At 47.7% G+C, this 15,481-nt stretch overlaps 1 protein-coding gene across 2 annotated transcripts in view; it reads right to left on the bottom strand.

Annotated features, from left to right (window-relative positions):
- Positions 1–15,481, bottom strand: part of tmtc1 (transmembrane O-mannosyltransferase targeting cadherins 1) — a 229,031-nt gene that overhangs the window by 115,029 nt on the left and 98,521 nt on the right. For both annotated transcript variants that reach the window (XM_072484310.1, XM_072484311.1), the window contains one exon: positions 504–585. In XM_072484310.1, coding sequence (XP_072340411.1) covers positions 504–585 — 82 coding nt within the window. The remainder of the gene's footprint in view (positions 1–503; positions 586–15,481) is intronic.

The following is a 15,481-nucleotide window of genomic DNA, read 5'->3' as shown; positions in this document are numbered from 1 at the left end:
CTTACAATTTTAACAACCTTCCCTATTAAAGCAGAGAGGTGTAAGAGGGCGATACTGTGTTACGCAGAGAGAATTTATAAACAATCTGTATAAGTTCTACAATAGGCACTCCATGTTCAAGTCTGAGATCCACATGTTCTTATCTGTTAAGAGCATAAAGGGACATGGAACAATAGTGGTAGATGGGTTTGAGATTCAGATCAATCATGAGCTAATTTGGGGGGGGGGTTTAGCTTGAGGAACCAAATGGCCTCCTGTATCATGTAACATATGCAACGCACTAGGATGATATAAAAGGGGAGAGGTCCTGGTTATGAGACACTTAAGCTTGCGGGAGCTGGTTAGTTAAGGGCAGGTAACCGAGATATCGTGCCATTAATTCCCATTGCCGTTTAAACTGCTATTGTTTAGATATTAATAAAAACACCAGAAATTATCCTCACAAAAGACAAGAGGAGATCAAAGATTTGATGCATTTAATTTGCAGTTTTTCTCATACTTACATACACAGTTACAAAACCTGCTCTCTTCAGATAGGGTGCCGAGAGTTTCAGAAGTCCTCTGATCCTGTCAGCCGAGAGGTTCCTGAAATTGGAAAACAAGAAAGCTTTTAATAAAAAACATTCTCGCGGGAGGCTGACACAACAAATAAGTTCAGACACTGAAGTCAGGAATCTCTTCTGACAGGAGTTAAACCATGGATCCCTGGGCTCCTCTTGAGGTGCCTTTCTAAACTGATTTGAATGTAACTGAATCGTACGGTTTAGACTGCCCAGTTCGGACCCTGGGCAGTGTTCAGGCAGCCGGTGTGTGAGGCAGCTGGGCACCCCTGGCTTAAGGAAAGTGAAGTCTGCCATTGTGCCCATTCCAGGTCATTGGAACAGTCAGCTACGGACACGATCAGGCCACGGTTTGATGTCTCTCAATGGTTGATAAAGTAAAAAAAGTGAGCAACGCTATCGCAAAATTCCCTGTAAACCCAACACTAGCATGAGAGTATCAGACAGCTATGGGCCTCCATGTCGCCTATGGACCCATACCCTGCAGAGCAGTGCCCTAACCAGAGAATGTTGGCCCGCCATGAGCCAGGAAGACCTTCTGGCCTTGTTTGAAATAGTACCACGGGGTTGTTTACATTCAGTAGGAAGGGTCGATGAGGTCTCAATTTAATGTCTCATCTGTAGGACCACACCTCCGACAGTGCAGCGTTCCCTCGGTACTGCAGTAGGGTGTCAGCCTAGATTTGTGCTGCAGTCTCTAGAATAAATCTTTTAGCAGACAGCCTTTTGACTCAGGAGGTAAGAATACAAGTAACGGAGCCAAGGCTGAATCACGTGGCAAGAGACACACACTGATCTATGCTCACTGATGTCTATCTAACAAGACAGTATTAGATGCCAATCCACTTGTACTCTAATTGGACTGGTTTAGCACACTGGGCTAAATCGCTGGCTTTGAAAGCAGACCGAGGCAGGCCAGCAGCGCGGTTCAATTCCCACACCAGCCTCCCCGGACAGGCGCCGGAATGTGGCGACTAGGGGCTTTTCACAGTAACTTCATTGAAGCCTATTTGTGACAATAAGCGATTTTCATTTCATTTCAATGTGCGAGATTGAATGGGACAAAACAGAGCCCCGTTTTGGGCGTGTTTAGCGGGGTGTTTCCCGGCACCTGCAGCGTCGAGATGCATCACGCTATTTAACGGGACTTTGCCGGGTTTTCTTTGGCCCCGACGAGGCTGCACTCACCTCATTTGCTGCAGTGACGAGCTCAGCTCGCTAAGATGATTCACAGACCGGAGCGCCATTTTTAAACCCCAAACTTTTGAGCGCCCTCATTGCCCCCACCGTAAACCACATTGCACCCAACCAACTTCTTAGAGGGTCCTCGCTTACGGAAACCAGTGCTAAACAGCTCATTTAAATATGTTAATCTGGTCCTCGCCCAGCCTCTCATGAGATTCAATGGCCTTGTCAAGTCACCAAGTTCGGCGTGACGAGGCCATTAAATCGCGCCCAGTGATTCCAGAGGGAAATCTCAACAAAAAAAAAACTTATGGAGCTTTGCAAGATAAATGCCGTTAAATGTAACATTTTGTCAAGTGTGTGGGGGTGTACACTTTCATTTTTGCACATCAAAGGGATCGCTCCCAACACCACAAATCATTTCCTTCAACGAAACTGTTCAAACTCTAGATTATATCGCTGCAAAACGGGTCATTTGGGAGTTTTAAATTACAGCATCAGGTTGGGTTTCGGGCAGTTGTTTTCCCCTCTCCTTGCTTGGAAGGTGCTGGTTGCTCGTGCAAATCCATTAGTGCCTGCGGTTTCTCAAAGGTAAACACACTACTGTTCGATGGCTACCCATTTACACGCTCTAACAGGGAGCAGTGGAAAGCAGTGCAGGTACCAAGGAGCTGAAGGCTCTGCTTCAATCTCAAGCCTCTGCCACCATTCACATGTCGCCTGAGCTCGTGCAACATAACCAAAAATTCTAAACAAACCGGTCTGATCGAACTATAACCTTCCTAGATTGTGCCCTTCCTGTAGTACAGGGTGGGAACTGGTAAGAATATCGTCAGAGTAACACCACCAACAACTTTCTATGGCGCTTCCAACATGGCAAAACATTCCAGAGTGTTTCAGACGAACTTTAGCAAACAACATTTCAAATCACGATATCAGGACAGGTGGCCAAAGCTTAATCAAAGAATCAAGTTTTAAGGAGTGTTGTAAAGGAGAAGGGAGAGAGAGAGGGACAAGTTTAAAGTGGGAGTTCTGGAGCTAAGGACCCTGAGGCTGAAGGCACAGCCGCCGATGGTGGAGAGATGAAAATTGAGGATGCAGGCGAGGCAGAATTGGGGTTGGGAGGAGGTATGGGTATGGAGGGCTCGAGAAGATTTCAAACATAGCACAGGCCATAGAGGGAGTTGAAAACAAGAATATCGATTTCATAGAATTTACAGTGCAGAAGGAGGCCATTCAGCCCATCGAGTCTGCACCAGCTCATGGAAAGAGCACCCTACTTAAGCCCCACGCCTCCACCTTATCCCCTTTATCCCCGTAACCCAGTAACCCCACCTAACCTTTTTGGACACTTAAGGGCAATTTAGAATGGCCAATCCACCTAACCTGCACATCTTTGGACTGTGGGAGGAAACCGGAGCACCCGGAGGAAACCCACGCACACACGGGGAGGATGTGCAGACTCCGCACAGACAGTGACCCAAGCCGGAATCGAACCGGGGACCCTGGAGCTGTGAAGCAATTGTGCTATCCACAATGCTACCGTGCTGCCCCTAAGGTGGCATGCCATCTTCCATGTACATGTGGCATTGTGTTTTCATATGGTGTGGCCAAGGGGCAGAATGTAAGTAAGAAATAGGGGTAGGATGGCAGCGGCTGTGGCCAAGGAGAAATCCTTGGGCTGTTGGGAAGACTCCAGAGGTATCGATGCAGGAACAGGAAGAGAAGCCGGAACTAAATGGTCAATAGAAATTGAGCCCAAATGGCTGCCTTGTGACATTATCAAGAACAGGCTGCTGTGGGCTGATCCCGTCACCTGAACAAGCCTGTCATATGCTTCGGCCTTTCTGCCCTCCACAAACCTGCCCCCGACATTGTGAATAAAAAAATACAGAACCGCAGGATCTTGGTGCAATGCATCAGCAATTGCCTGCTTTGGAAATCACATTGTTAAGCCAATTGCATTGTTAAATTTAGGCGCTCCAGAAAGAGGGCATCGCTGGAACCGTTGGGTTTGGGGGTTTATTGGGTTTGTATGGGCAGCACGGTAGCACAGCGGTTAGCACTGCTGCTTCACAGCTCCAGGGACCCAGGTTCGATTCCAGCTTGGGTCACTGTCTGTGCGGAGTCTGCACTTTCTCCCCGCGTCTGCGTGCGTTTGTTCCGGGCCCTCCGCTTTCCTCCCACAAGTCCCGAAAGACAAGCTGTTAGGTGAATTGGACATTCTGAATTCTTCCTCTGTGGATCCAAACAGGCGCCGGAATGTGGCAACTAGGGCATTTTCACAGTAACTTCATTGCAGTGTTAATGTAAGCCTACTTGTGACAATAAAGATTCTTATTATTATAAACTTACTAAAAGTAAAGGACAAGCTGCTGTACTATTCCTCCACCATATGCTGGTATTAAACTTAACACTAGGACTCATGTGGCTCCACAACAGACAGCAAAACAAACCAACTGGGCTATTGGGGCGACACGCAGAAGGTCCACGAAAATGCCACCCAAGAGTAATATGAGGGACAAGCAGGAATGGGCCACTGCCGCTCACTGCAAGTAACGAAAGCCAGTTTACAAAGGCATCAGCCGAGAACATCTCTCCTTGAATGACGCATAACAACAAAAGCTTTGAATTTTCTCTCCGATCACGCAGGAACAAGGTGTGGCCATCAAAGTTATTCTTAGCAGGAAAGTGCCACCTAATATTATTAAGGAGAAACTCTTTCCGGTGCTTGAGGAAGTAGCTCCAGCTGCCTGGAATGCTTCTGGGGATCTGATAATGAAACTGTGGCCCCCTCACTCCGATCAGAAACACAGTGCTCTTATCTGATTCATGATTATTGCAGGGCATTCCAGTGACAATCTCATTCCATTCTCATTGCACAAACTTGCTTGCAATCTTGCACAGTGTGGAACTGAGGGACTACTGGATTTCCAGATGAGAAAAGACTTGCATTTTTATAACGCTTTTCACAATCACTGCACATCTCCACGCACTACTTTTAAGGTTGTTGCAGTCAGTGTTGCAATGTAATGTGGCGGCCAATTTGTGCACAGCAAGATCCCACAAATAGCAATGTGAGAATAACCAGATCGCCCCCGCTTGTGATGTCGATTAAGGCTTAAAATCTTGGCTAGAACACCGGGGGATACCTCCCCTGCTCTTCTTCAAAAATAGTGGGATCTTTTACATCCACCTGAGCAAGCAGTCGAGGCCTTGCTTCAATAGCTCAACCGGGGGACAGGCACCTCCGGCAGTGCCGCATTCCCTCTGTAATCTGGGGCACCAGCCTGGACTTTTGTGCTCAAGCCATGGAGTGGGACATGAACCCACGACCTTCTGACTCAAGAGGCAAATGCGGAGCAAACTGAGCCACGGCTGCCTCTGGCTGTTCGGATGGAAGTGAAGAATCTCATTGAGCTACTTAGAGAACACCCAGCATGGAATAAACCTGGTGCAGAAGAGCTGTCATTCTTGCAGGCAGAACAAAGGCACATGAAGCACCCCAAACTACTGTGGAAGGATATCGTAATAAGTGGTTGATAAGTAGAGGTGCCCCTCTATCTCGCCCGCTCTCTCTCTCTCTCTCTCAATCATGGCAGAAATGGACAATTATACATGATGCACGGTGTCACCAGGAGGGTTACCAACTGTATTCCTGGAGGTTCCATCACATAATTTCCCCCATGCTCCAGGCACTAGTCAACCAACAGATCCATCCTTGTGACATGCAGCCTCCCAACGCCAACTGGATAGTAAAACGACTCATTAACCATCTGGATGATGCTCGACTGTCGGTCTTTCCCCCCATCCCCCCCCCCCCCCCCCCCCCCCCCCCCCCCATTTTCAATATTTCTTTAGCTGGTAAAGAATGGAAACCGCAAAAAAAAAAAATCAATCTTTTTTGATATTCCTCTTTTTTCCAATTTAGAATACCCAATTATTTTTTTTCCAATTAAGAGGCAATTTAGCCTGGCCAATCCACCAATACTGCATATATTTGGGTTGTGGAGGGGTGGCACATGGAGCAGTGGTTAGCACTGGGACTACGGCGCTGAGGACCCGGGTTCTATTCCCGGCCCTGGGTCACTGTCCGTGTGGCGTTTGCACATTCTCCCCGTGTCTGCGTGGGTTTCACCCCGACAAAGATGTGCAGTTTAGGTGGATTAGCCACGCTAAATTGCTCCTTAGTTGGGAAAAAAAGTAATTGGGTACTCTAAATTTTTTAAAAAATCTTTGGGTTATGGACTGCGACCCACGCAGACACGGGGAGAATGTTCAAATTCCATAAGGACGGTGACCCGGGACCAGGATCAAACCTGGGTCCTCGGAGCCGTGCTAACCACTGCACCACCGTGCGCCCCCCACCCCCCCCCCCCTTTGATATTCCAATAATTTTCCTCCAACGTTGCACACAGCAGTGTCCTGGAGATCGCTTTTCAATTCCTGGAGACTGAAGGCCAATCGTGGGGGCTTGGTAACCCTAGTTACCAGTGCACTACAGCCACTTGCAGCACAAGGTCCACCGCAGTTGATTTTTAATGAGCTGTAGCCCAGCTAGCCGTGGTATTGCCTAATCCAGAAGGTTGTGGAGTTGCACAGACTCACTCCAGAGACCTGAGCACCAAATCTAGACAAACACTCCAGGGCAGTACTGAAGGAGTGCTGCACTATCTGAGGTGTGGCCTTTCGATTGAGGTATTAAATCCCCGGTCGGATTGGCAATACAAAAAGAAAACCACACCCCAGAACCACTTCATTGTTTGCTAAGAGCCTTGGGGCACCTTGAGTTCATGAAAAATGGCAAGTGCAAATCTCTTTATTTGCTGTCCTGTCACAAGGGATATAAAACTTCTGTTCTGGGATCTGTTCTGGGGCCGTTGCTGTTTGTCATTTTTATCAATGACCTAGAGGAAGGCGCAGAAGGGTGGGTGAGTAAATTTGCAGATGACACTAAAGTCGGTGGTGTTGTCAACAATGTGGAAGGATGTAGCAGGTGACAGAGGGATATAGATAAGCTGCAGAGCTGGGCTGAGAGGTGGCAAATGGAGTTTAATGTAGAGAAGTGTGAGGTGATTCACTTTGGAAGGAATAACAGGAATGCGGAATATTTGGCTAATGGTAAAGTTCTTGGAAGTGTGGATGAACAGAGGGATCTAGGTGTCCATGTACATAGATCCCTGAAAGTTGCCACCCAGGTTGATAGGGTTGTGAAGAAGGCCTATGGAGTGTTGGCCTTTATTGGTAGAGGGATTGAGTTCCGGAGTCAGGAGGTCATGTTGCAGCTGTACAAAACTCTGGTTCGGCCGCATTTGGAGTATTGCGTACAGTTCTGGTCACCGCATTATAGGAAGGACGTGGAGGCTTTGGAGCGGGTGCAGAGGAGATTTACCAGGATGTTGCCTGGTATGGAGGGAAAATCTTATGAGGAAAGGCTGATGGACTTGAGGTTGTTTTCGTTGGAGAGAAGAAGGTTAAGAGGAGGCTTAATAGAGGCATACAAAATGATCAGGGGGTTAGATAGGGTGGACAGTGAGAGCCTTCTCCCGCGGATGGAAATGGCTGGCACGAGGGGACATAGCTTTAAACTGAGGGGTAATAGATATAGGACAGAGGTCAGAGGTAGGTTCTTCATGCAAAGAGTGGTGAGGCCGTGGAATGCCCTACCTGCAACAGTAGTGAATTCGCCAACATTGAGGGCATTTAAAAGTTTATTGGATAAACATATGGATGATAATGGCAGAGTGTAGGTTAGATGGCTTTTGTTTCGGTGCAACATCGTGGGCCGAAGGGCCTGTACTGCGCTGTATTGTTCTATGTTCTATGTTCTAAAACCTTGGAATCAGATACCGCGCCATTGCCTCTTTGCTACCAAACCCAGCGATTCCCCACTTCCCCACTAAATCTGCAAAAATCCAACGATACGGTCGAAGGCACTCAAAAATTTGAACAGCCCCCTCCTCAATACTGTTGCCCACTCCAGGATCTCTCCCGCTCCCCGGTACTTTTAAACTCCAATCATATGTGACAGAAAGTTAGGGCGGCAGGGTGACGCAGCGGCCTTGAGACAGTTACTGCTGCTGTTCAATGAAACTGAGCTCCGAGATGGTGAATTACTGTTGGTTTGGAATGTGTACACAGGGCAACTGGATATTGTACAAAGACACATTAAAGTTTAACAGCGCCGAAGGCTGCTCTGAGGGACAGCTAGCCATTCGATCTCAATCTCATTCCTTATACCCAGTGTACATTTTTAATTTCCATCGGTTCTCCGCTTGCGTGTTCTGAATTCTGATTCCATTTCTGGTAGGGGGGGGGGGGTAACCACCTTCTGCGTACCTCATGTCAGGACCAGGTAAAAGGCACCGTGTGTGTGAGCGAGAGTGTGTGCGTGTGTTGGCCCCTTTTAATGTGTGGATGCTGAACAGTGACAAGGGGGGGCACGGTGGCGCAGTGGTGAAAACTGCTGCCTCACGGCGCCGAGGACCCGGTTCGATCCCGGCCGTGGGTCACTGTCCGTGTGGAGTTTGCACATTCTCCCCGTGTCTGCGTGGGTCTCACCCCCACAACCTAAAGATGTGCAGGGTAGGTGGATTGGCCATGCTAAATTGCCCCTTAATTGGAATATTTTTTATTGATTGTGCAACAAAGTTTTGATTTTATTGTGTTTCAGATGTTTTACTTGAAAATGCTGTCCAAGTTCCTGTCTCACAGACACTTCATTATCACACTTTGGAGAAGCCGAAGGAACTGTCAGGAGCACAAAATACCCAAAGCCAGATTGTGCGCAGTCACTCATGTGACAGCTGAAGGAATTCAGCTCGAAATGACAAAATAGCAAACTTGTAACCGTAAAGGGACACCCACTATACGTTACACTTCACAATGCTCTTGACCTGCCAGGATAATGCGTCCTTACCACACACACACACTAAACTCAAGTCACAGGATAAGCAGCGGTGTACTAACTGGGTCCACCGCTGCAGAATCCTGAGCATTTTAGCACCTCGCCAGGACCGAGTGCCAGCATTTGTGTGAAAGGTGCCAGGTGTGAAAAAGATGCACTGTGTGGGCAGAAGATGCCACCCAGAGACGGACAGTGCAAGTATGGGGCTGGGTAAAAAAAGGTACAAGATCTGGACCAATAGTAAGAAGTCTTACAACACCAGGTTAAAGTCCAACTGGTTTGTTTCGAATCACTAGCTTTCGGAGCACTTGCGTCTTTGACTTTGTCTATATAAATGTTTCTGGAACCTACCTCTTCATTCACCTGAGGAAGGAGCTACACTCCGAAAGCTAGTGATTCGAAACAAACCTGTTGGACTTTAACCTGGTGTTGTAAGACTTCTTACTGTGCTCACCCCAGTCCAACGCCGGCATCTCCACATCATGGACCAATAGTGCCACTATGGGGGGCGAGTGCCACCATACGGGTGGGTGTATAAAAGGTACAAGGTCTGGATCGATAGTGCTAGTCTGGTGATGAACGAAACTACTCTCCCTGGGAACAGAACACGTTTTGCATTCCACCTTGCTAATCGGGTGGCAGAAATCCAATAACAAACAAGTCTCAGCAAGGATATTTGACAACTTCATTATCCGCCCATCCCCCCTGAACAGCAAGTGAAATGGCCAAATCTCGGAATATTCTTTTGTCGTCTCCTCCCTTGTTGGCAGCCATCGTCTTACACACTGCAATTTAACAAAACCACCAAGCACAACTCATCCGTGCTTCTCAAAGGGTTTCCAAAATGAAATCATGCTCACACCTGGATGAAGCAAATGATTTAATTAGAACCTTTGCTTCATTCGCAAGCAACGTCAGGCCAGGAACCTTTGAAACCGAACAAAGAAATTCATCCATAAACAGCACGCAAGCAGATTAAAGAGTCTAAAACCCAAGCAATAATAGGGTAGCTACTCTATAGAAAGGTGCCTTTCGGTTCACCAGCACAGCACAATTACTTGGTGTAGCAAGAAAGTGCAAGTACTGCTGGAATACTTTTACAGCAGGCTCATTACTTGACCTCAACACAAAAACTCTCAAACTTCAGAACAACTTCCAGAAAAGACACAATTTTCACATAACCCAGGCCACTGTCCTACAGTCGAGCAAGGAATGCACTGACATCGTGGTCAATTCTGGAGTGTAGAAATCCAGGGCTGAATTTTACATGGACGGCACGGTAGCGCAGTGGGTAGCACTGTTGCTTCACAGCACCAGGGTCCCAGGTTGAATTCCTGGCTTGGGTCACTGTCTGTGCAGAGTGTGCACATTCTCCCTGTGTCTGCGTGGGTTTCCTCCGGGTGCTCCAGGTTTCTCCCACAAGTCCCGAAAGACATGCTTGTTAGGTGAATTGGACACTGAATTCTCCCTCAGTGTACCTGAACAGGCGCCGGAATGTGGCGACTAGGGGATTTTCACAGTAACTTCATTGCAGTGTTAATGTAAGCTTCTTGTGAGAATAATAACGATTATTATTATTATTACATTTGGGGCATGCCCGAGGCCGATGCTGTTAGTAGCAGTTGTTATCGCGATATTACGCTGGCCGGCCAATTAACGGCCATCCAGCGAGGAGCGTGCTCTGTGAAAGGCCAAGCAGTACCGGGGACGATCGGAGGACAGGCGCCAAGGAAAGGGAGGGTGCCTAACGTGCTCCCTCGAGGAGAGCTGCCGATGCGGAGCTGTCTCAGGGGGCTGCTGACTTGTAAAAAAAATGTTTTTAAGTATTGATGTTAAAACTATGCACAGACCTCAGTTTCCTGACACAGTTCATTCTATTTGGGTCCTGATCTTTCATCTCTCCCTGGATTGAGGTTGCAGCTTAAACCTGCCCGGCCAATCGGCCCACCCGATAAAGGCAGACGGGTCAAGCAAAATCCCAGTCAATTGCTCTTTGCTGGATATTGGCTTCTTGATTATGAACGGGTGGCACTTCCGACTCGCCCATCCACCAAAATATCGCACGAGGGCGCAGTGATGTTGGCTGCGTGCGCAATGTCTTCTCGCGTGATTTGGGCGTGCACCCAATTTAGACCCCAGTGTACGACACCACTAAATCATTATCATGTATAAAATAAACCAGCCCCCATAATATCCATCAATTCAGTGGGTATACTAAATCTATCTGCCGCACGGTGTGAAGAGACAGGGATGATCCTGGACGGTCAGGCTGCAATCATACACTGCGCAAAATGACTGCTGGGACCGTCAGTGCAGGCTCTCCGAAACAGTCATCTACTCTGTCCTGTTCAATGTTTTCATCTCCACCGTGCATGTCCAGGGAAACATGTACTCCTCAATCACCACCACAGGAAAAAAGAGATGATCCACTCATTTACCTCACTGCTGTTTCTGGGAGCTTGCTGAGCTCCGGTTGGCTGCTGCATGTTCACTAATGCAACGGTGACTACAACGAAAGGAAATGAGCTCAGTGGCAGGTGGAATTTAACCCGGAGAGGATGCACTCTGGTAGGAAGAACACGACAAAGAGTACTCAATGAGTGTCAGGAAGCTAGGAAGAGGAACCGGGAACTCTTGGGGTTCCTGGGCTAGTGTGCGGTCACGTGCTCTATTAACATGCCCCTCGTGCCCGGAGTCACAACGCAAGTGAGTTAGAACATAAAACATAGAACAGTACAGCACAGAACAGGCCTTCGGCCCTCGATGTTGTGCCGAGCATTGTCCGAAACCAAGATCAAGCTATCCCACTCCCTGTCACTCTGGTGTGCTCCATGTGCCTATCCAATAGCCGCTTGAAAGTTCCTAAAGTGTCCGACTCCACTATCACAGCAGGCAGTCCATTCCACACCCTAACCACTCTCTGAGTAAAGAACCTACCTCGGAAATCCCTCCTATATCTCCCATCCTGAATCTTGTAGTTATGCCCCCTTGTAACAGCTACATCCACCCGAGGAAATAGTCTCTGAACGTCCACTCTATCTATCCCCCTCATCATCTTATAAACCTCTATTAAGTCGCCTCTCATCCTCCTCCGCCCCAAAGAGAAAAGCCCGAGGTCCCTCAACCTTTCCTCATAAGACCTATCCTGCAAACCAGGCAGCATCCTGGTAAATCTCCTTTGCGCCCTTTCCAATGCTTCCACATCCTTCCTATAGTGAGGTGACCAGAACTGCACACAATACTCCAAATGTGGTCTCACCAGGGTCATGTACAGTTGCAGCATAACCCCATGGCTCTTAAACTCAAGCCCCCTGTTAATAAACGCGAACACACTATAGGCCTTCTTCACAGCTCTATCCACTTGAGTGGCAACCTTCAGAGATCTGTGGATATGAACCCCAAGATCTCTCTGTTCCTCCACTTTCCTCAGAACCCTGCCATTGACCCTGTAATCCGCATTCAAATTTTTTCTCCCAAAATGAATCACTCACATTTATCAGGGTTAAACTCCATCTGCCATTTTTCGGCCCAGCTCTGCATCCTATCAATGTCTCTTTGCAGCCTACAACAGCCCTCCACCTCATCCACTAGTGTCATCAGCAAATTTACTGACCCACCCTTCAGCCCCCTCCTCCAAGTCATTGATAAAAATCACAAATAGCAGAGGACCCAGCACTGATCCCTGTGGTACACCGCTGGTAACTGGTTTCCATCCACCACCACCCTCTGTCTTCTATGTGATAGCCAGTTACTTATCCAATTGGCCAAATTTCCCTCTATCCCACACCTCCTTACTTTCTTCATAAGCCGACCATGGGGAACCTTATCAAAAGCCTTACTAAAATCCATGTATACGACATCAACTGCTCTACCTTCATCTACACACTTCGTTACCTCCTCAAAGAATTCAATCAAATTTGTGAGGCAAGACTTACCCTTCACGAATCCGTGTTGACTATCCCGGATTAAGCTGCATCTTTCCAAATGGTCATAAATCCTATCCTTCAGGACCTTTTCCATTAACTTACCGACCACCGAAGTGAGACTAACCGGCCTATAATTACCAGGGTCATTCATATTCCCTTTCTTGAACAGAGGAACAACATTTGCCACTCTCCAGTCCTCTGGCACTATCCCTGTGGACAGTGAGGACCCAAAGAGGTCCCAGTGAGGTCCCATCTGGCCCAGCGGACTTGTTGACCCTAAGGTTTTTCAAAATTGCTAATTCATCCTTCCTCAGAACATCTACCTCCTCCAGCCTTCCCGCCTGTATCACAATCTCATCCTCAAAAACATGGCCCCTCTCCTTGGTGAACACTGAAGTATTCATTCAACGCCTCTCCTATTTCTTCTGACTCCATGCACAAGTTCCCACTACTGTCCTTGACCGGCCCTAACCTCACCCATGTCATTCTTTTATTTCTCACATAAGAGTAAAAAGCCTTGGGGTTTTCCATGATCCGACCCGCCAAGGACTTCTCATGCACCCTCCTAGCTCTCCTAAGCCCTTTTTTTTAGCTCATTCCTTGCTACCTTGTAACCCTCAAGCGACCCAACTGAACCTTGTTTTCTCATCCTTATATGTGCTTCCTTTTTCCTCTTGATAAATTAACCAATAATTCTTATAAAAATACCTAAAGTCTTTGGCCCTTGGCTGACCATTAATTACAGTCACCAGGTGTGTAAATGTAAACAGGATTACTGTTTATTGATCACAAGAACAATCATGAAATATGAAATAAACACAAATGATTAACTATCATTTAGCCAAAAGAGAAAATGCTGGAAAATCTCAGCAGGTTTGGCAGCATCTGTAAGAAGCGAAAAGAGCTAACGTCCAGATGACCCTTTGTCAAAGCTTTGAATTGGAATTCTGGCCATCTGCCCCCTCACCCAGCAATGCGACGGCCAAATGCCACGCCCACACTTGCTTTGGCCGACGTCAGCAAAACACAGCATTGACCTTCCTGACCCCTGACTGACCGCTGGGTGAACCTGCTGTGTCATTCTGAAGTTTACACTGTATTGTCCTTGCCTATAATAAACTTTGCTTTAATACAAGATTTTTTTAAATCCTGCATTTACATAACGTCTTTCACAACCTCAGGAAGCCCCCAAATGATTCACGGCCAATGGAATTGAAGTGAAGTTACCATTGTAATACAGACCAACGTATCGTTCAATTCATGCACAGCAAGATCCCACAGAAAGCAATGCGATTATAAGCAGATAATTGTTTGTCTTTTGAAGGATGTGGATTGAGGGATAATATTGAGAGGCCGGGATAGCTCAGTTGGCTGGACAGTGGTTCGTGATGCATAGCATCGTGGATTCAATTCCCGTATCAGCTGAGGTTATTCATGAAGGACCCGCCTTCTCAACCTTGCCCCTCTCCTGAGGTGTGGTGACCCTCGGGTTAAACCACCACCTGTCGGGGCGGCACGTAGCGCAGTGGTTAGCGCTGGGATATGCCGCTGAGGGCCCAGGTTCGAATCCCGGTCCTGGGTCACTGGAGTTTGCACATTCTCCCCGTGTCTGCGTGGGTTTCGCCCCCACAGCCCAAAGATTTTTTTTTTTTAATTTAGCGTACCCAATTCTTTTTTTTTACAATTAAGGGGCAATTTGGCGTGACCAATTCATCCACCCTGCACATTTTATGGATTGTGGGGATGAGACCCACGCACACACGGGGAGAATGTGCAAACTCTACACGGGTAGTAGTGACCCGCGGCTGGGGTTGAACCGGGGTCCTCAGTGCCATGAGGCAGCAGTGTCAACCACTGCACCACCCCGCCCCCCACACACACAACCCAAAGATGTGCTGGTTAGGTGGATTGGCCGCACTAAATTGCCTCTTAATTGGTAAAAAAATAATTAGGTACTCTAAATTTCACCACCTGTCAGCTCTCCCCCTCAAAGGGTAACCGGCTTATGGTCACCTGGGACTATGGTTGCTTTACTTATTAATATTGACCGGTGCATACATGTCTCCTTCATCAACCATATCCACAGATGCCTGTAGCGTTTCACTTAAACCTCCTCATTCAGTTATGCAATTTGGAAACATGAATGCAAATTATAGCCCAGTTCAACAAATTCTGAGAGTATCCCCCGGTGAGCGTACTCATCAAAATATCATAACACTGCAGATATGTAGTGCTGCCCATCATCTCCTCTCCCCATCATGGGAAGGCTCATCATGTGTTTATGATTAACAGTTAAACCCCCCCTGAAGGAAGCTAATTAACCCAGTTATATCACAAGCTGAAGAAACACAGTTGAAACCCAGAATCTTGCCCCCTCCCCCCCGCCCGCTCTGAGCAAGTACTGGACACCCTCAGAGATTCGGTCCTGCTTGCACATTTCAACACTATCCCCGCGATTCGAACCATTTTTAACCGTCTGCCACTATGTGCTTACAGTCTGCTCATCTCCTGCTGGACGATCTGAAGGACTGGCTCTATCAGGATTATAACGCTGGATTTTTAAGAACGGTAGCACAGTGGTTAGCACAGTTGTTTCTCAGCTCCAGGGTCCCAGGTTCCATTCCCGGCTTGAGTCAATGTCTTTGCGGAGGCCGCGCGTTCTCCTCGTGTTTGCGTGGGTTTCCTCCGGATGCTCCGGTTTCCTCCCACAATCCAAAGACGTGCAGGTAAGGTGGATTGGCCATGCTAAATTGCCCTTAAGTGTCCAAAAAGGTTAGCTGGGGTTACTGGCATATGGGGATAGGGTGAAGGCGTGGGCTTAAGTGAGGTGCTCTTTCCAAGAGCCGGTGCAGACTCGATGGGCCGAATGGCCTCCTTCTTCACTGTACGTTCTATGATTCTAT

The sequence above is a fragment of the Scyliorhinus torazame genome, chromosome 19, assembly GCF_047496885.1.
Source record: "Scyliorhinus torazame isolate Kashiwa2021f chromosome 19, sScyTor2.1, whole genome shotgun sequence".
NCBI classification, from domain to species: Eukaryota; Metazoa; Chordata; class Chondrichthyes; order Carcharhiniformes; family Scyliorhinidae; genus Scyliorhinus; species Scyliorhinus torazame.
Note: the sequence above shows the minus strand (reverse complement) of the source record. Positions and strands in the feature narration are given on the sequence as shown.